Below are 19,636 nucleotides of genomic sequence, written 5' to 3' on the forward strand. Positions count from 1 at the left end.
GATTTCGAATAAATTTTCGATTATGTGCGCATTCATTCAAAACGCCGTCGTAATGAGAACAGAACATAATCCAAAGAGGCTTTTATTAACAAAACATAGAAGACAAAGTGGAAGGAACATAACAAGGTTGCAGAAGTCACATCTCACAACAAGAGAAACCTGCAAAACTAGGGCTTTGGAAAAACTTAAAAACAATCCCTTTCCTCAACAACTGAAGAAGAGATCGTCATGACGGCGGCCTCGAAAACCACATCGCCGCCACGGCCAAAGCCCACGAAAACAGGTCGACAGACGCCATAAAGCAACCGAGAAACAACATCAAACATCGACACAAGACGCAATAAACCCTAACCGGAACCACAGCTGCAAGCTTCCACCCGAGCAACACACTGCTCGGCCGAAAACCTAAAAAGGTCCGAAAGATCCAGCACCCGATGTCCGAATTCTCAGCAACGACCAACGGCCACAAAACAGAAGCCACTTCCGTTAACCGGAAGAGACAACCTTAAAAAACAGCATGAGACGCTGCGAAAAAGCGTGGCCGTGGTTTTGCTGGAAAAATGAAGCGGACACCGGTCCGGACCCCTCGATGACGTATCATGATGGACCGAAAAACCTTCTAATAATAATATCTTTGCTAGATAGAAAATGCTCTTAAAAATCAAGAAATCCAAATTCTTGATTTTTCTGCATTTTAAGAAAGTATGTCACATCTCCACAGCTGCTCCAGAAGCATAGTAACAGCAGCAGAGCTGATTCCGTGGCAGAGCTGGATGTTCAGCCCCAAAAGAGTCGCGCCGAGCATTTTCAACGACAACAAGCTCCTGTCCGACACCAAGGAGCAGCCCACGAGGGAGAGCACCTGCAATCTCAGCTGCTCGGCCCTAGCCAAGAGGGCGACACCCAAATCCGTTACCCTGCAGCCGGAGACGTCCAGCTCACGAAGAACAGAGCAGTTCGTTGCGATCGACATCAAGCTCACATCGCTGATGCCGCTGCATCTTTCGAGATTCAGAACCTCCAGAGTCTCCCCGTGGAGGCTAGCGATCTTGGCAACCACGTTATCGGTTAGGTTAACGCATCCGCTCAGATTAACCTTCGCCAGACCAGCCTCCGGCGTCTGCACAAGAGGCAGGAGGCCCGCATCAGTCACTCCTTCAACGCCGCGGAGTTCGACGTGGGTTAACTTAGTGCACAGCCGGCCCAACATGCTCAAGCCGGAATCACCGAACCCCGGGCAGTTATGGATGGCCAGTGATCGTAGAGACGTGCAGAGAGAATTCAATGGGAATCCAAAGTGCGAGTCTTTGAGCCCTAAGCAGTTGGACAGAGCAAGGGCCTTCAATTTCCCCCCACAGCTAGCAAGGATGCCGAAAACCCCACACTGAGTGATCCTGTGGGTCTCGTCGAGCTTAAGGCTCTCAAGCGACGAAGCAGCTCTGGCAAACGACACGACTCCATTGTCGGACACAAGAGCACTTCTCCGGAGGCCAAAGACCTTCAAATCCGGGCTGCCTTTACCAATAGCTTCAAGGCCCGCGTCAGTAACTCCTTGGCACGAAGCAATCGATAAAGATCTCAGCTTTTTCAAACCTTGGCCCTTACCCATCACCCAAAAGCCTCTCTCATTCACGTTGTGTAGGCCAACGAGAGAAAGATCGGTCATTGCACTCCCATAGTGCCCGATTACAGCAAGAGACACGTCAGTGATATTGAGCCCCTGAAGATTAGCTTTGGTTAGGATGTGGCCGGCTGAAGAAAACAGCCCAGCAATCCCCTGGTCGCCAACAAGTGCGCAGTTTTTAAGCGTGATCGACTCTAGGTTGGGGCAGTATCGGCCCAAAGCTTTCAAGCTCTCATCACCAATGTATGCGCACGATTCTACAGTAACAGATCTCAGATTAGGGCAGTTCATTGCAACCGCAATCATGGCCTTATCGGTGATAGCCGGGCAATGAGAGAGATCTATCTTCTCGAGAGAACGACAACCGGTTGCAATTGCAGACAGCCCTTCGTCACCAACAGAGGATACGTTCCACAGAGAAAGAGTCCTCAAAGAAGGGCAACCACGTGACACAGCCTTCAATCCAGCGTCTGTCAACCTACGAGTGCAAGAATTTCCTCGGATGGATAGCTTTCCAAGACCTCCACGGCTTGCAGTCCCAACAGAAATCGCAGCCAATCTCACATCCGTGGCCTTCTTCCCTTCCAGGCACCTCGACAGACAACCCTGAGGGTCAACATCTACACACTCCTCATCATTCAGATCAACGGATTCAGCCTTCTCTTTAGGCTTAGCAGACTCATCAGCCTTGGTGCAACAGGATACGATCTCAGGTTCCACGGCCTGAGCAACAGAGCTGCAGATCTCATCCGCGCAGATGCTGCTCAAAAGCATGAGCCAACGCTTGGATACAAAGGCGCACACGCTCCTCTCCTCGTCTCCAGGAAGCCGTCTGAAGATCTCGAACAGGCACTCATCAGGAAGAACCTCAATAGAAGGATGTTCCTTCGGATCTTCACTAACAACGAAGGGAGCTGTGACACGAGATCTCTTCCGTGGAGGAAAGTAAACATCGACATGACCCCCAAGAGACAAAAAGGGGCTAGATTCTTTAGGGTTTTGGAACATGAACCCATTATTACCTGAAAAGGCACAGATTTTGGGAACCAAGTCAGCAAATATCATCTTTAACTTTAGATTTTCATCAACAGTGATCAAATCTCACATCTCAACCAAATTCTTAGCATTTTTAGCAAATCAAGAACATAATAAGCTTTCAATCAACCATAGGATAGTGTTGAAGTGCAATTTGCAGCTAAATCTAAAGACTTATGCAAGATATAGGGATGATCTCCATACTATGATACACAAACATTCATCACTATCTAAAAAAGGAAATTCAATTCAATAAAAGGACCAAATATCCTCAACCAGCTAACAAAATAGGGAGATTCAACAAAACAGCACCAAGCACAAAAAGCTAAGGAAAGACTCAATTTTTATCCTTTATAACACACAAAACTAACATACATATTATGATACAAAAACATTCATCAATATCTCAAAAAAAAAGAAAACTATATTCAGCAAATGGACTAAATATCTTCAACCAGCTAACAAAATAGAGAGATTCAACAAAACAGAACCAAACACCAAGACTCAATATTTATCCTTTAAAACACACAAAAACTCAAGAAACTGATCAAAACCCACAAAAGCTGAGAGTCCATACCACTGAAATCAAAGACTTTCGACATGAGATTGTTGTGAAAGCTCCAAAGAGGTCAAATTGAAGCCCAGAAACGATCAGATCAATCAACAAAAAGGATATCAACAGAGCCCCAATCAACACTGAATGCATCAGAGGGAAAAAAAAGTTCAAAGATTGTGAAGAAACCCTATTGATAGGGCAAAAAGGAGCAGAGAAGGAGATGAGAGATTGGTGGATGGTACTAGGAAATGGAAAATTGCAAATGCATATATTAATGTATTGTGCATACGCATATCTTTTGTTGTCAATGTGTGGGGCCTCTTGATTAGCAAATAAAGAAAACTGCAACTAGGTGAGGTGAGGGGTACATACATTGAACCAAATTTCTTGTAACGTTCAATGTTTCTTCTGTTCATTCATTCATTTCATTTTTTTTTTTTTCAAGATTGTATCAAATCCAGGAAATAGACAACTTTCTTTAAATTTTTTTATAGTATTTTACTTATTTCGTTTGTTGCACGTTACACCATAGTAAGTCCAGTGGTTTCACTCATAAGCTTTATTAGTAGTAGTACAATTTATTTACTTTATCCGTTAGAAATCTCCATATGTTTTCTAAAAGAAAACTTGTTAATAAAAAAATTAATAAAATATAAAATAGAGAGAGAAAAAACATTGAACTAATATTAGTAAATAGTGGAACTCACCATTGAATATTGTAAATATAAAAAGTGAACTAATTTTATGGGACGAACTAAAAAAAAGTCATTTTAGGATGTAGAGAATATATATTATGGGGACTATATAAATTTTAATGTGAAATTATTGAAGTAAGAGAGGAAGAGAAAATATAAAGTAATGTAAGTAGATAGTAAGACTTTTTTATAAGGTATCATTTGGTTGAAAAACATAATCAATGTGTTACATATAGATGACCAAATTTTTTCATCACAAAATAATTGCAAATAAATATATACTATTTCATAATTTTTCCGGATAACTTTAAAGCTGGGAGATCAACCAAAATTGATTGAATTTTATAATTTTGCCGACAAATTAATCTTTAAATAGCTCTATTTACACCGTTGATTTATTTGAGCTATTGATTGATGCTTTAAGTTAGAGGGGTTTTCAATTTAGATACAAACGCAGGGACGTCATATTTAATTATTTGTAGGTTGGGACAATAATGTTTAATTGAATAATTATATTAGGCAATCAATACATAGGAAAAGAAAAGGAAATAAATGAGGGAAAAAAAGTGGTCCAAACAAAGAACCTAACCATAACAACATCACATTCAATGAACAATATAAGAATAATAAATAGAGCTTTTGGTTTGGGAAAAATTAGGGCTGACAATTTTCGACACGACACGATAATCCGACACGAATCCGCACGAAATTATTGGGTTGGGGTCAAGTCTTATTGGATCCGTGTCCTTATCGGGTTGACCCATTAAGAACCCGATAATTTCGGGTTGGGTTCGGGTCGGATGCGGGTCGGATACGGGTAACCCATTAAGAAATAATATTATTATTTTTATTATTATTTAAAAAATATATATTACTTTAATTTTTTAATTTCTTATAAATTAGGTTTAAATAGTATAAAATGAATTTTAATTGTGTAAATTAGGTTAAAAATTAAGGTTTAATCGTGTAATATTAGGTTTTAATCGTGTAATATCAGGTTCGGGTTGTTATCGTGTCGTGTCAACCCATATTATATCGTGTCGATAACGGGTTCGTGTCGGGTGCGGGTCGTGTTCGGATTTGAAGGTAGCAGGTCGGGTTCGTGTTCGGATTTACAGTTTCCTTAACAGGTCGGGTTCAGGTTAAACCTTATTGGGTTGGGTCATTATCAGGTTGACCCGATAACGACCCAATCCGCACGATTTGCCAGCCCTAGGAAAAATCACGTGGATTTCTTTTTCTCCTCTATTAAGTTTTCCAATTTTGAATCGTTACCTACAAATACTATAGTATTATTGTAGACTACATTTATTCTGGGATACTTTTCTCATGAAGTATCAAAATTTCATCATCTTCAGTTTTAAAATATGTATATAAATTATAGAACTATTTATTTATTCTTAGTGGGTAAAAAAACTATTTAATTTTTTCTTATTTTGTAAATAAGCGATTGATTTATTCTGATTTAATAAAATCATTCAAAATTACGGTGCTATATAATTTGATGACTTACTTAAATACTGTGACATCATCGTATGTTAACCAAAGCGATATCACGTTTTAAGAACGACATTATATTATATTAAATTTAATAATCTTTATTTGTTGAATTAAGGTTTATATTAAGGTATATTAGCACAAAAACTTTAATTGGTTTCAAAATCAACGAAGGAAACTTACAAAATAACAATAATGTTAATATAAAAAAATTATTGTAAAAATATGATACGAACCACATTTTATAACGTAGACATGAAAGTTGAAACAAGTCAAACTATGAAACCCGAAACACGTTTTCACATTGCCTAACAAATAAGCCAGTCAAAAATATATCAATCATATATTGAAAAAACAAAATAAAAGTACGATTGAGTGTTAACGGTGTTGCCTAAGTCAATTGTGGTAGTAAAAGTGACAATCGTGTATGAAAGATTAGAGACATTGACTACCAATTTTTCCTAACGCGCCATCACATTATTTTAATTTGTCACAATTCGAATGTCATTATCCATCACAATTACATTTCACAATGTATAATAATTTAATATTGACTTTCATTCATTGACCCTAAATCAATTTTATTTACTTCGTGGAATACATGAGAGGATTGAGGAAAGGAAAATAAAAATGTACTTCCCCCGTCCCACAAAAATATGGGCAGATTAGGGCTGACAATTTTCGATACGACACGATAATCTGACACGAATCCGCACGAAATTATTGGATTGGGTCAAGTCTTATTGGATCCGTGTCCTTATCGGGTTGACCCATTAAGAACCCGATAATTTCGGGTTGGGTTCGGGTCGGATGCGGGTCGGATACGGGTAACCCATTAAGAAATAATATTATTATTTTTATTATTATTTTAAAAAATACATATTACTTTAATTTTTAAATTTCTTATAAATTAGGTTTAAATAGTATAAAACGAATTTTAATTGTGTAAATTAGGTTAAAAATTAAGGTTTAATCGTGTAATATTAGGTTTTAATCGTGTAATATCAGGTTCGGGTTGTTATCGTGTCGCGTCAACCCATATTATATCGTGTCGATAACGGGTTCGTGTCGGGTGCGGGTCGTGTTCGGATTTGAAGGTAGCAGGTCGGGTTCGTGTTTGGATTTACAGTTTCCTTAACAGGTCGGGTTCAGGTTAGGCCTTATTGGGTTGGGTCATTATCAGGTTGACCCGATAACGACCCAATCCGCACGATTTGCCAACCCTACACAAAACCAACAATAGTAGTAATGAATATTGAAAATGGGTTTGCCACGAAACTGGCCACAGATATTTTCCATGACCAAAACTTGAATTTTAATACTACTATAGTAGTAGAATATTATTATTGTTAGTTTAGTGATTGTTCAAAAAAATATTACTACTACATTATTTTAGAGTTTAGGTCATCCACGTCCCTGTTTCAATACCCTCGCATCCTTTAATTATTTATGGGCCCCACTACACTTTTTACCCCATCTATTAACTAAGAGACAGTACTTGCAACCATCCATCTCTTAATCATCTCATCCCTTAACTATTCATTCAATTTCATTTTTTATTTTTATTTCCAACAAATTCAATTAATAAAAACACACTTCATTAAATAAAAGAAAATTACAATTTAAAATCCTAAAAAAACAAAAAAAACACATAATTAAAATCTAAAAAAATAAAAAAAGACATAATTTAAAATTTAGAAATTAAAAATTGCACGCTTAAATTATAAAAACTACACCGCCGGGGAATCATCCCCCAAAGGCGGTGGCGGTGCACCCGTTTGAGGCGGAATACCAAGTTGTCTTGCCAAATACGCAATGCCGGCAAAATGGGCTTGATATTGGTAAGGCGTCATGCGGGAAGTGTCAGTCATCGTGGCAGTGAAGTACATGGACATTAGGGAGGGCGGCGGCGTGCCTAGGCAGCCCGCCTGGCTTGATTCACCTCGGCCCCTCCCTGCGCGAGCTCTAGCCGCCTTCGTCGCCTTGTTCCCTTGCAGCCGACGTCGAGTACCAGAGGAGCCCCCTGCATCGGATGTCGGGAACTCAACCTCTTGTGAGGCGTTGCCTTCCCCGCCCTCACTAGACGAGTATTGGCCACTCGCCATGTGCTTCGTGCGTTTCGAGCTCGAGCCCGTGCTAGACTGGACAACGCCAGCCCACCTGTCAAGCTGATATGATATGTTAGTGATGATAAGAAAAAAAGATGAGAGATAGTGTGTTTGTGTGTAAATGAAAGAGGTAATGAGAGTATTTATAGAATAAAAAAGAAAAAAAATATAAATTCAAACGGTAATATTACCGTTTTAAAATTTTAATATTTTTAAAAAAATTAACTGAAAATCGACTTTTTTAAAAAAAATTATTTATTTCGTCAGCATGACGACGCCCACTCGCGGACCGGCGAGTGGGCGTCACGCCTCACGCCAGAGCTCGCCAGCTTCATCAAGGAGGAGGGACACGCGACGCGACGGAAGGGCTGCATCGCTATCTCGATGCTAGCTCGTCTCGCCGAGACGAGTCTGAGCCCGCATCGAGATAGCCATGTGGATGCTCTTAAAATTTAAAATTGAGCTATCTTGATATTTCCTATGTTCTACTTACTACTTTTAGGGTTTGGATCCCCTCTTGTGGGTGATAACTAAGAAGGGACCGTTGTTCCACTTATACCAATATTTTATTTATACATTATAATATTAAAATATTAATTTTTTTTATTATCAAATAATTTGATGTGTGTGCATAAGGCCATTCGTAATGCTGTCACTAAATCGTCCTTTAAATTACTATTCATTGGCCCACTGTACTTTTTTCATCATCTCTTAACTAAGGGACAGAACCTGCAACCATCCATCTCTTATCCGTCCCTTAAATTACTATTCATTCATTTTTATTTTTTATTTTTATTTCCAACAAATTCAATTAATAAAAAACACACTTCATTAAATAAAATAAAAATACAACTTAACATACTAAAAAAAATACATAATTAAATTCGCGAAAAAAAAGATATAATTTAAAATACAATTTAAAACTAATTATAAAAACTACTCCGTCGACGAATCATCCCCCGAAGGCGATGGCAGCGCACTGAAGCCACCTGGAGACGGAATACCAAGTTGTCTTGCCATAAAATGAATTCCGGCAAGTCAGGCTTCGTATTGGGGAGGCGTAATTTGGGAAGTGTCTGTCATTGTGGCGGTCATGTACATGGACACCAGGGAGTTCGAGGGTGCCCCCGAGCCCGAGCTCGCCTGGCATTTTGTGATGAAAGGTTAGATGCAAATTGGAGAGGAAATGAAGATGATTTGAGAAAAATAGATGTGTATTTGTGTGTGAAATGAGGATGAAATATGAGTATTTATAGAGTAAAAAAAATTAAAAAAATTGAAAAGGTAAAAAAACGGTAATATTGCCTTTTTTTAATTTTTTTTATTAAATTTGAAATTATTTTAAAAAAATAAATTATTGCATCAGCGTGACAGGTGGCGCCGGAGCGCGCCACGTCGCGCAAGCGCGTGGCGAGCCAGCTCGCCGGCCGTCACGTTGGCGCGGGCATCTCGCCGAGACCAGGACGAGACGGGGCGCTCCAACGCGTTACGCCGGAACGGAATACGAGCCACCCGCATGACGCATTGCGGGTGGCCTAATAGCAGGGATCCTTTCCCCTACTTTTATGTAGTACTCCCTCCGTTCCGGACTACTCGCACATTTCCTTTTTGGCACGGAGATTAAGGAATGAGTGTATAGCAAAGTCAACAATTGCGGCTGTAGGTGATAATTTTTACTAAAAATGGAAAGAGTACAAATAACTTGGGACGCCCAGAAAGAAAATAAGTGTAAATAGTCCGGGACGGAGGGAGTACAAATTTAAGCAACGAAAAAAGTAGAAAAAGGATTAAATTATTGTCGCATTATTGGAAGCGACAGCATAATCTCTTCAAATCTTTCACACCTTTCTAAAAATAATAATAATATACTAATCTTTTTTCCCGATTAAATACAAACCAATAGAATGAGATCCAAAATTCCAAATCATGAACCAACCAAAGAAAAAATAACCTATCTTATTAGGCGATCCACAACGCCGTTCCTGTACCGTTCCTAAACCGTTCCTTAAATCACTATTTGAGGACCCCACTGTACTTATTTACTCCATTCCTTAATTAAGGAACGGAACCTGCAACCCTCCGTTTCTTATCCGTTCCTTAACTGTTCCTTAAATTACTATTCATTCAATTTCATTTTATATTTTTATTTCTAACCCAATTCAATTTAAATAAACACACTTTAATAAAAAACAAACACACTTTATTAAAAAACACACAACATTAAAAAAAATTACAACTTAAACTTAAAAAAAATAAAACACACACAATAATAAACACACAATTAAACGTGGGAAAATAAAAAACTACTCCGCCGGCTAATCATCCTCCGGAGGCGGTCGAGGTTGAGGGGGAGTCGGAAGGCCAAGTTGTGCTGCCACATGCACAATTCCGTTCCACCAGGCCGCGAATTGGGCGTACGAGAAGCGGGAAGTGTCCGCCATTGTGGCGGTCATGTACGCCACCATAAGTGTGTCCGAGCCTCCCCGCGAGTCCGATCCCGAGGCCGACTGGCTTGATTCGCCTCGGCTCTTCCTCGCTCTAGCCGCCTTCGCCGCCTTCGTCCCTTGAGGCCGACGGGGCCCACGGCTGGATCCCCCGTATTCGTCGGGCGTTGGATCCCCCGTACCCCCAAACACCTGCGGTTCACCCTCGCTGGCCTCACCGGTGTCACCAGACGAGTAGTTGCTGGTCGCCATGTGCTTCGTGCGCTTTGAGGTTGAGCCCGAGCTCGAGCGGACACCGCCTGCCCACCTTTCCTCGTCCTTGACGAGCTGCCAAATATGAAAATTGGAGAGGAAATGATGTTGGTTATATGTGAAATGAGAATGAAGTAGGTGTATTTATAGAATAAGAAAATAAAATAAAAATAAAAAAAGTAAAAAAAACGGTAATATTGACGTTATAAAAAAAATTAAAATTTTTTTTTTAAATAATTATTGCCTCAGCAGGTGACGTGTCCCACTCGCGGGCCGGCGAGTGGGACTCACGCACGCCGCGGGGAGCGCCACGTCGCCGAAGCGCGTGGCGGCACAGATCGTGCCGCGTTTCGTTCCGTCGGCACCCGACACGGAATGGGAACGGAACCGGGACGAAACCATGCGCCGCAACGCGTTCCGCAGCGAAACCGTTCCGGCGGAACGGCACGCGGAACGCCGGCGGCCCGCGTTGCGGGTGCTCTTAGCTATTCTTTATCCGTCCCTTAACTGAACCCCACAAAAAAAATCTTCCGATTTCTTACTTGGAAAACAAAACTCATAACCCACAATTTATTTATTTCTTATTTCTTTTTATTTATACATATTTTAATTAAATTAAACTGACAAATTAATTAAATGCAAAACTCATTAAAATTTAAAAAGCACATACTAAAATGCCAAAAAAATATTTATAGCATTAAAATTCCAAAAAAGTTTAAAATTACGTAATTATAAATCCAGATGTTTTATGGAATTTGGCAATAATCTTGTCGTATATCTCCGGATGTTGCGAGATCATAGTACTCGTGTCTACTAACAAGGCTTCGCACAACGCATTATACATGACCACTCTATCCGCCACTTGAATATCGGCATCAGTGACCTAAGTGATTAATCATAAAAGCCCATCTTGCTCCCACACATCAACTAGGAAATCCACCATTTCCTGTTTAATTTCAACCCCCCAACCATTTCACACAACCAAGAATCATACACAATCAACTTTTTCTCTCTAGATTCGAAAAACTAACCGTCAACGGGATTGGTTGGGGGAACGGCTTGTTGCTCCCAAGCAAACCCTCATATATCGTGTTGAAACTGCACAATCATCACATTCGTATACATTAACCACCTTTCTTTTTTAAGCCAACAAACACAACTCCTTACCTCAATTTCGCCTCTTGTGCTTCTTGCCCCGACTTTTGGGGTCCTTTATTTCCCACCCACTGCTGCCTCGTTTGGTTCCAAAGAAGAAGCCCTTCAACAGAGACAATGGAAATATGACAAATCAGTTTGGAACCAAAGTACTTGACACTAACGAATTCGGAGGAGGTGAAAAAGTACTTGCCATGATTAACGAATTCGGAGGAGTTGCTTGGGCCGCCTGTGCTACCGTTAGTGTCAAGTGTTTGGTTCGAAGTGCTGATTGACGAGGCACTTCTATGAGATGGCAATCCACTATTATCCATATCACCCGAACTGGGGCTCCAGAAGTCCTCTGTTAAACTATGTTTCTTCAGGCGTTGGCCTTGAATCTCAAGCCCCTTAGATGGCTCATCCACGGAAATCACAAGCAGTGGCTTCGTACAACATCCAAGACAACCTCTGCTCTGTTACAAATTAGGTTTGTCACCATACATGTGATTAGTGTATCAGTGGAAACGAGAAATAAGAGATAAAACTAAAAAGTTTTTTTCAACACATGGTAGCCTGAAATTGGTTTCCGTGCACCCATACTTCCCCTTGGCAAAAACTAAATAACACAAATACATATTGGAATGCTGATCGATTCATATTAATGTTTCGGATCACGAACAATATACACATGTAGCATTACGCCACATTTCAGATCCAAGTCATTTGCATTGTAGACAAAAGTTCAAAATTCAAATGAGTGAACTTTATATTCAAGGAACTGCACGGTTAGAGACCGTCAGCAAAAGCAATGTTAGGCTCAATAAACCATTTGAAAGCACCACTTCATACAAAACTACAATAATCTGATCACTGCGAATTATAATATCTCAAAATTATGATGGTATCCTTAGTATCATTAGGCATGAGTGACTGAAAAGTGAAGAAAAACACGAAGATGGCAATCAATCCAACAAACCAGCACATGACGTGGGTGGCAGTTATCATATATCCAAGACAACAAGATGCAAAACAGCCATTAAGCTCAATTTAAGTAAAGGAAAGCAAAATATTCAAGGAAAAATTTCACTCCAACGATTAAAGCAAACTAAGCAATCTAATGAAAGCAAATGATCAAAATAAAAACTTGAAAACTCATTGCACCCTCTCACAAAGTAAAATTCTTTGCATTTATTCTTCTAACTTCCCATACTTCGCCCAAAGAATGCTTCAAAGTAGTAGTAGTAGTAGTAATTTTTAGAACACTGCGAGAGAGAATAAAGGCCACTCCACATAAGTTCCCATCTCTACAAGCAACAAGCACCCATCAGACATAATTGCCAATGTTCTCTAATCGCACTCGTTCCCCATTCACAATGCCTTGTCATGCTATAGCTAATACCAAAAATCGACATACTTACGAATTACTTATGCAAACCTAACAAAGCATGATGCACCAGAAAGAGACAAACCAGAACATTTTGCTGGACACACTACTGTTGCTTGCTAATGAAGAAGCAAAACTAAGATTTCAGACCACAAAAGACATTAAACCCAAAATCTCAAGAAAAAAGTGACTACAAATTCTGATTTAAAACATCTTTTTTTATCTCTCAAGCTGGTCTATATACTCCAAAAGGTGAATTTCCCAGATAGAAATGAACACTCCCTTTCTTGAGCCATTGTACTCAATATTTTAGCTTGATAAAACTATCATCATTTTTCAGCTACTCACCATATTTACACTCAAGAGAACATAAATAACCACCTAAATAAACCAATCATTCCTCAAAAATCAATCATTTTAGGATTTTCTACTAGAACAAATTGATCAATCATTCAATAACACAGTACTACAAAAGTACCTCTCTCTCTCTCACAAAAACACACACACACACACACACACAAATTGACAAACAGATAGGGAGGGGGGCTAAAAGAACTGACCCCATGCAAGTAATCAGCTAAGAAATCTAAGAGGGAATTGGTCTACACCAAAAGTCGGAATTAGCGATCCTTTCCTTAAGCTCAGATCTTAACATCCACCCAATTACAGAGTCCACTAATCTGCAGTCCAAACACACACACAAAATATAAAAAAGTAAAAAATTGATCAATCAATCAACAATTGCAATTGAGAATTAACAAAAACCATAAGCATGACTGCTTACCCTCTTGATCTGATCAACCAGCGTAGAGAGAGAGAGAGAGTTGCTTTGCGCTGGGTGTGTTTAGGGTTTGGGTAAGGACGTATTTAAAACTGAATTGAACTTGAACTTTATCTATTTCAAATAATTCTCGTTATTAAATTAGATTACTAATTTAATTACAAAAACATATTCATTTCTTTAAAATAAAAAAATTACTACTGTATATTAAATTTCTAAACTTGATTAAGATTTTAAAACTTCAAACTTGCGTAATTTTCTTGCTTACTTTGTTTGCATAGATAAAAGAAACTGAGAAATTGTTAAAAAGGCCATTCGTTGGTGTCCGAATGGTAAAATGAAAAAAAAATTAATATTTGATCTTCTTTTTTATTTTAAAAAGATAGTTTTATGTATGTGCCATTTCATAGTGAACGATACATAAAACTATTCGTATTCACTTTAAGTGTGTGTTTAGCCGGCATTGCAGATGCCCTAAATGAACGGCCAATGTGAGATTGACTCATGGTTTATTGAATTCTTTCTCCAATATAAATTGAACTTTAGAAAAGTTTGATTATAAGTTCCGTTAATAGGTGTGCTTAAATAAATATCTCTAGGTAAGATTTCACTTAAGCTTAGAGTTGGAGACCTAATTTTCAGTTATTTATTTTAAACAATAAATAATAAAAATATACTCCCTCCATCCTCAAAGAGTATGAACTTTGGGTTCGACACGTGTTTTAATAAATGAGGGGAAAAGTAAGAGAGTGAACGAGAAATGGTAGTTGAAATAATGTTAGTAGAGGGTGGGGTCCATATTATTATAATGATAAAAGTATTAATGGTAAATGTATAAGTTGTAAATAAAATGGTGTGTAGGGGTTGTATTTTGTTTGAATTTTTTAAAATTAGAAAGTTCATAACTCTTTAGGGACGGATGAAAAAAAATAGTTCATATTCTTTGGGGACGGATGAAGTATATTAATGGTGTGGTTAGACTTTGGAATTATAATGGTGCAATATGGTTGTTAACGAATGGTTAAAGATGGGTTATATATATATGCTTTATTATTTAATAGTATTGGATATATGTTGTATGAAACCTCATTGACTTTAAAAAGAATAGTATACAAATGAAACTAATTATAACGGGAAAATTTATACATTTGGGCCTAAATGAGAACTAATTAAACAACTTTATATGGGCCTTAGCCCAATAGGCTACGAACGGAGTAGTTCATGATGATTCTTTAATATTGGATCTTCAACATTGTGGAAAGAGAGGTTTAATTAGAAAACAATGTGGTAAAATTTATTTAATAGCTATTGATTTAGTATTGTTTAATTAATGGATCAAAAATCAATGTTCCGTATAAGTACAAGTTGATAAATTAAGGAATAATTGTCGTAAAATCACAAAATATGGTCCACTGACTCCATATGTGACTTCTTTGTCTATACATTAAGTTTAAATTTTCTCTAATTTTAATCAAATGAGATAATTGGAATTTTTTGAACTTTATTATTTAAATTTTAAAAGGTTTGAATGTTGAAACGAACCAGTTATGACTTGATTTTGTAGGAAAGTAAGCTAACAAGCCCACAAATTAAAGGATAATTGTGGGAATGATTGTTTAATTAAACTTTAATTAGGGTTGTGGAGAAAGCAGCTCTAAATAACTCACAAATCTTGAATGGCGATATAATAATATTAGTACCACACATTTAATAATGAGAGATAATAATTGAACTTTGAGTTCTAAGATATTTTTCTTCAAAACCCTAACCTAAATCCAAAGTAAGGTGTAGGGAACATTATATAGCAATGGACACTAATTAGCATAGGAGTTGAAACTTGGAAGAAGCATAAATATGGTTAGCATTCATGTCTAAAGAAATTTTGAGCACTACTGTACAATGTGACTAGCTGTAAGATATGTAATTTGGAATTGTGTACCAACTAAAATTTATGATTCAATGTATTTTAAAATTATAATAGTATATCCTAATTATGATAGCTTTTCCAGTACTAATATTAGATCAGATTATTTTTCCAAAAATAGATCAATTAATACTATGATTGTAATAGGATGATTTTGAAAACCATAGTCTAATCGTGTTGCAATAATTCAGTTTCAGTTCATTATAGGAGTATAAGTTTTACGCAAAGAGAGAGATGCCGAATTATTTTCTTATTTCTATATGGCTTGAACCAAAATAAGAGTGTTATTTGTACTAAATATAATTTCTATTAACTAATTTCACGTTATATAAAAAATATGATATATATTCTTGAAACTCAATCGGAAAAATATGGCTTAGACAAAATTAGTAGTAGTATTATTTGAAGTCATTTGCATTTGACCTAATATGTTGGGATTAGCCATCAAGTCATTTGAGTTTCAATAGGTAGTACATAAAAAAGGGACATGGTATAGTCTCAACTTTTTATCCCATCAAGTTAGGTTTTCAAGAAAGTCCAATTTCATTAAACGCACATCAATGATATTGTCTTTACAGAAATATCTAGGTTATATCATTTCCCTTCACCATAGACTCATACCACAACAAGAAACTCACACAAAAGGATAAAAAATACCCCTTTGACGTGCTCAATTAAATATTTTTTAATCTTATAAAACCCCATTTCATTTTGTTTCATACTAACTTATAACAAACACTATTAAATCAGGTAAATTGTGAGAAAAATCATAGTTGAAATTTAATCAAATTCTCATTCTTGTTTCATGATAAAAGAATTACATTCGCCTACGTATAATAATATAATAGAACGACACAATTTTGTTCATGAATATAACATACATCCTTTAACTCACTTGCCAATTATATCTACATATGATTTCTTGACTTTTACATCAGATAGAATTAACAATTTCATCCATCAGATAATTGAGAACAACTTTAAATTTAATGGTCATTTTAAAATTGCAGGACAAACTAGAATTACGCCGAATTTCATGATTTTTTTGGGGTATTTGTCGTATTTAATTTACCCACATTAAAAGCACATCTCTATCTGTTTCTGACCGGCCCTCCTCAAAAAAAGGGTGACATGTCATTTACTGGAGCACAACACTCTCTTTCAAAGACCTAAAGGTAGCAAGAAAGAGAAGTGATCATGTTCTTGCAAGACCATTGGAGTAATTAAAACAAAGTAGTTATGAATCTCTCATGGTTTGGTGGAAGACTTTATTGCAACCACAAAAAAAAACTAAGTACTTTGCCACTTTCTTCCTACACTTTCCACCACCGACACCTCCCATTTAAACACCCTCTCCTTATACTCAATCTTCACTTACCCAACTTATGCATCTCTTTCTCTCTCTCAGTAATTAACAACCTACCTGGGAGAATCATGGTACAACCAAACAAGTTCAGAGGTGTCAGGCAGCGGCAATGGGGCTCGTGGGTGTCAGAGATCCGCCACCCTCTGCTGTAAGGGCATGTGACAGCAACAGCTCAATCGTTTCTTGAGATTTCTTGGTGTACTTGTTATTTAACAAACACGAGCATGTTCGTGTTTGTTAACAAACACGTACACCAAACATGATCATTTAGTGTTCGTTAACGAGCACTAGCCCTTTAGGGATCAAGTGTGCTTGTTAGCGAACTAATATGATCGTGCATGTGTTCATTATCGAGCACTAGCCCTTTCGGGTTCATGTGTGTTTCTTTTTCTGACAAACATGATCATGTAATTGTTCGTTAACGAGCACTAGCCCTTTTGGGTTCGAGTGTGCTTGTTCTCTGACAAACATGATCATGTACGTGTTCAGGCGTGTATGAGATGACTGCGTCATTGTGTACTTGCTTGTTCGTGTGTATGTAGGAAGAAGAGGATATGGCTGGGGACTTTCGAGACAGCAGAGGCCGCAGCAAGGGCGTATGATCAAGCAGCCATTTTGATGAACGGCCACAATGCCAAGACAAACTTTCCAGCCACGAGCAACACCCCCGAGCAAAACACAAATGCGCCTACGTCTCAGGCGGCCACACTGTCGGAGATGCTGGCAGCCAAGCTGAAGAAATGCTGCAAGAATCCGGCTCCTTCCATCACCTGTTTGAGGATCGACAACGACAACTCCAACATCGGGGTGTGGCAGAAGCGGGCAGGGAGGGGCTCAGGCAGCCAGTGGGTGATGAAGGTCGAGCTCAAGAAGACGATGATGCCGTGCCAGAGCTCCTCCTCGTCCCAGTCATCATGGTCGACTTCATCCGAGGTCGACGAGGTCAGCGACGCAATGGATGAGGAGAACAGAGTGGCGTTGCAGATGGTCGAAGAGCTGCTGTATTGGAATGGCTCAACACCTGCACTTTCAAATGAGCAAAATGAAGGCGAAGACAAATAATCTTGGGGTATCAATGTTGCTAATATCATCATCTCTTAAGACAAATTTATGCACATATATGTTCAACTTAGGATGTGTAAATCAGATCTCAATTTGCGGCTAAGATATATTGAAATAAGACAGTGTGCTAAGTCACAAACATACTCTTCCATGGCAGAAACAGAGTGTTAAACCACGAAACCGATGCAAACGAGCTGATGCTACTGCAGTGGAGCTCAAGTAAAACCAGACGAGAAATGTGGGATTTTGATGTGAAATCTCGTGATAAATCGAGGTTTTTCAAAGTAGTCATGTGATGAGTTAGGTGGCGACGAACAAATACAAGAAAATGTTTACAGCGCTGAAATGAAGCCACCTTAATCAGTAAAAAGAAAGGCACATTTCTAACAATCAGTAACTGTTTATCAAACCATGAGAACTCAAGAATTGAGTTTTGTTGAATGATCATTATATTGATCAAGCAATTCAGATTGTCAAACAGTAAAATAATTATGATTACAAATCAAGGCATATAAATTTGTTTATAGAAATAGGCAAAAGATCATGCTTAGGTTGTTTTAAGTTACAGCATTTAGGAACAATAATTTTCTGGCCTAACTGATACTATTCCAAATCAGCTGCCAGCAAATAAATCAAGGATTATAAGTTTGTTTATTGCAAAAACTTCAAACTCATAATCTAAGCCTAATTTCCTCACGTAAAATTCTAGTAAAATGTATTTGCAATCTAATCAGTCACACACATCAGATGAAACAGATCAACAGCCTTTTTACATGAACAAAGACACGCAAAAAATGCATGAATGTGTGTAGCTTTGTAGGGAAGTGAGTAAGTGTTTAAAACCTCAATCAGAGCTACAAATGAAGCGATCATTGCGCAGTGAATGCTGGAGGGCCCATTGAGGGCAGAGCCATCAGTGCAGCAGCTAGCTTGCTTCGACTTCTTGAATGTGCAGCTCATTGTTAGGATCTCTGCATTGATCCACACGATTGCAACAGATATGAGCAGATTCGCCTCTTCAGCTTTCAAAACAAGTTCTGGTAGGCTCACTTCAAGCATTTAGCTATCTACAAACAAGTTAGTATTGTCTCAAGGTTCATGTCTTAACAGGGCAAAAACTATCAAGATTCCTTAAAAAATGACAAAAATAGTAGTAATTAATTTCACTGTGGGAAACCAAGGTAGTAGAGTCACCAAATCCAGTAAAAGTAACCGGAGGAACGGTCGAATTTTGTTTACCAGAGGCACATGTTCATGTCCAACAACCAGAGGAATTCAGCCTAAAAAGCATGAAAACAATACACAGAGATATAAATGCAAGCACACATGATGAAAGAAACATCAACATCCACTGTCTTCTCTTCCAATGAGGCAAGAGGGTTGACAGGAAAGACTTTTCCGAAAAAAAAATGTTCATGCCCCACTCAGCCAAGGACTCAAGGTTGACTTTAAAGATTTAAAAAGCCAAAAATGTCGAAAAAAATTAAGGGATTTCAAATTCCGTGAGGAGAAAATGGTCCATGAGACTACTTATATTGGTGTACACATCATAAATCAAACCACTGCCCACCAACTGACACATACTCAAAGTGATTGGAAGTTTGATCTTAAATGTTGATGACAACTAGTAAGGAACATTCAAGACGGGTAGATGGAACAGATGATGGAACAACAAGTGCATTCACATACTTTAGTGGTAGTAAATGGGTTCTTCAATTGATTGTCCATGCACACCGTGCATCTGTACACTCTCTGTTAGCTGCACAGGTAA

The 19,636-nt window shown here is 38.2% G+C and overlaps 3 protein-coding genes and 1 long non-coding RNA gene across 7 annotated transcripts; 1 reads left to right on the forward strand and 3 right to left on the reverse strand.

Moving 5' to 3' along the window:
• Window positions 1-66: 66 nt before the first annotated feature.
• LOC121750415 (EIN3-binding F-box protein 1-like) lies at window positions 67-3,490 on the reverse strand. The gene is made up of 2 exons (XM_042144950.1): window positions 3,237-3,490; window positions 67-2,646 (listed from the first exon to the last, which is right to left on the reverse strand). Exons 1-2 carry the CDS (start codon window positions 3,259-3,261, stop codon window positions 695-697), a joined length of 1,977 nt encoding a protein of 658 aa, XP_042000884.1. The 5' UTR covers window positions 3,262-3,490; the 3' UTR covers window positions 67-694.
• A 7,396-nt stretch (window positions 3,491-10,886) lies between these two features.
• LOC121752310 lies at window positions 10,887-13,652 on the reverse strand. Of its 2 annotated transcripts, none has more exons than XM_042147305.1 (6): window positions 13,517-13,652; window positions 13,293-13,412; window positions 11,560-11,816; window positions 11,379-11,469; window positions 11,243-11,309; window positions 10,887-11,157 (listed from the first exon to the last, which is right to left on the reverse strand). In XM_042147305.1, exons 2-6 carry the CDS (start codon window positions 13,295-13,297, stop codon window positions 11,107-11,109), a joined length of 471 nt encoding a protein of 156 aa, XP_042003239.1. In that variant the 5' UTR covers window positions 13,298-13,412; window positions 13,517-13,652; the 3' UTR covers window positions 10,887-11,106. The 2 variants fall into 2 exon arrangements, with proteins under 2 accessions (XP_042003239.1, XP_042003240.1); XM_042147306.1 differs by having other exon boundaries at window positions 11,560-11,821; window positions 13,517-13,651.
• A 2,731-nt stretch (window positions 13,653-16,383) lies between these two features.
• On the forward strand, window positions 16,384-18,348 carry LOC121751295 (ethylene-responsive transcription factor SHINE 2-like). Of its 2 annotated transcripts, XM_042146013.1 has the most exons (3): window positions 16,384-16,951; window positions 17,346-17,872; window positions 18,023-18,348. In XM_042146013.1, exons 1-2 carry the CDS (start codon window positions 16,677-16,679, stop codon window positions 17,863-17,865), a joined length of 795 nt encoding a protein of 264 aa, XP_042001947.1. In that variant the 5' UTR covers window positions 16,384-16,676; the 3' UTR covers window positions 17,866-17,872; window positions 18,023-18,348. The 2 variants fall into 2 exon arrangements, with proteins under 2 accessions (XP_042001947.1, XP_042001946.1); XM_042146012.1 differs by lacking the exon at window positions 18,023-18,348 and having other exon boundaries at window positions 16,390-16,951; window positions 17,346-18,008.
• On the reverse strand, window positions 17,690-19,510 carry LOC121751296. 2 transcript variants are annotated; one of them, XR_006040052.1, is made up of 3 exons: window positions 19,105-19,510; window positions 18,709-18,932; window positions 17,690-17,824 (listed from the first exon to the last, which is right to left on the reverse strand). It is a non-coding gene; the product is annotated as an uncharacterized LOC121751296 (long non-coding RNA). The 2 variants fall into 2 exon arrangements; XR_006040051.1 differs by having other exon boundaries at window positions 19,060-19,510.
• Window positions 19,511-19,636: the final 126 nt, after the last annotated feature.

This window comes from Salvia splendens, chromosome 10, assembly GCF_004379255.2.
Source record: "Salvia splendens isolate huo1 chromosome 10, SspV2, whole genome shotgun sequence".
In the NCBI taxonomy this organism is placed as follows: domain Eukaryota; kingdom Viridiplantae; phylum Streptophyta; class Magnoliopsida; order Lamiales; family Lamiaceae; genus Salvia; species Salvia splendens.

Bases quoted from the DNA above. Each gene is read 5' to 3' on its own strand.
- LOC121750415 (XM_042144950.1), bottom strand. From the start codon at position 3,261: ATGTCGAAAGTCTTTGATTTCAGTG. The intron at 2,647-3,236 runs GTATGGACTCTC...GTGCCTTTTCAG, and splicing joins GAAAGTCTTTGATTTCAGTG to GTAATAATGGGTTCATGTTC.
- LOC121752310 (XM_042147305.1), bottom strand. The intron at 11,470-11,559 runs GCAAGTACTTTT...TCTCTGTTGAAG, and splicing joins CTCCGAATTCGTTAATCATG to GGCTTCTTCTTTGGAACCAA. The intron at 11,310-11,378 runs GTAAGGAGTTGT...ATGATTGTGCAG, and splicing joins GCACAAGAGGCGAAATTGAG to TTTCAACACGATATATGAGG.
- LOC121751295 (XM_042146013.1), top strand. From the start codon at position 16,677: ATGAATCTCTCATGGTTTGGTGGAAGACTTTATTGCAACCACAAAAAA. The intron at 16,952-17,345 runs GTAAGGGCATGT...GTGTGTATGTAG, and splicing joins GAGATCCGCCACCCTCTGCT to GAAGAAGAGGATATGGCTGG.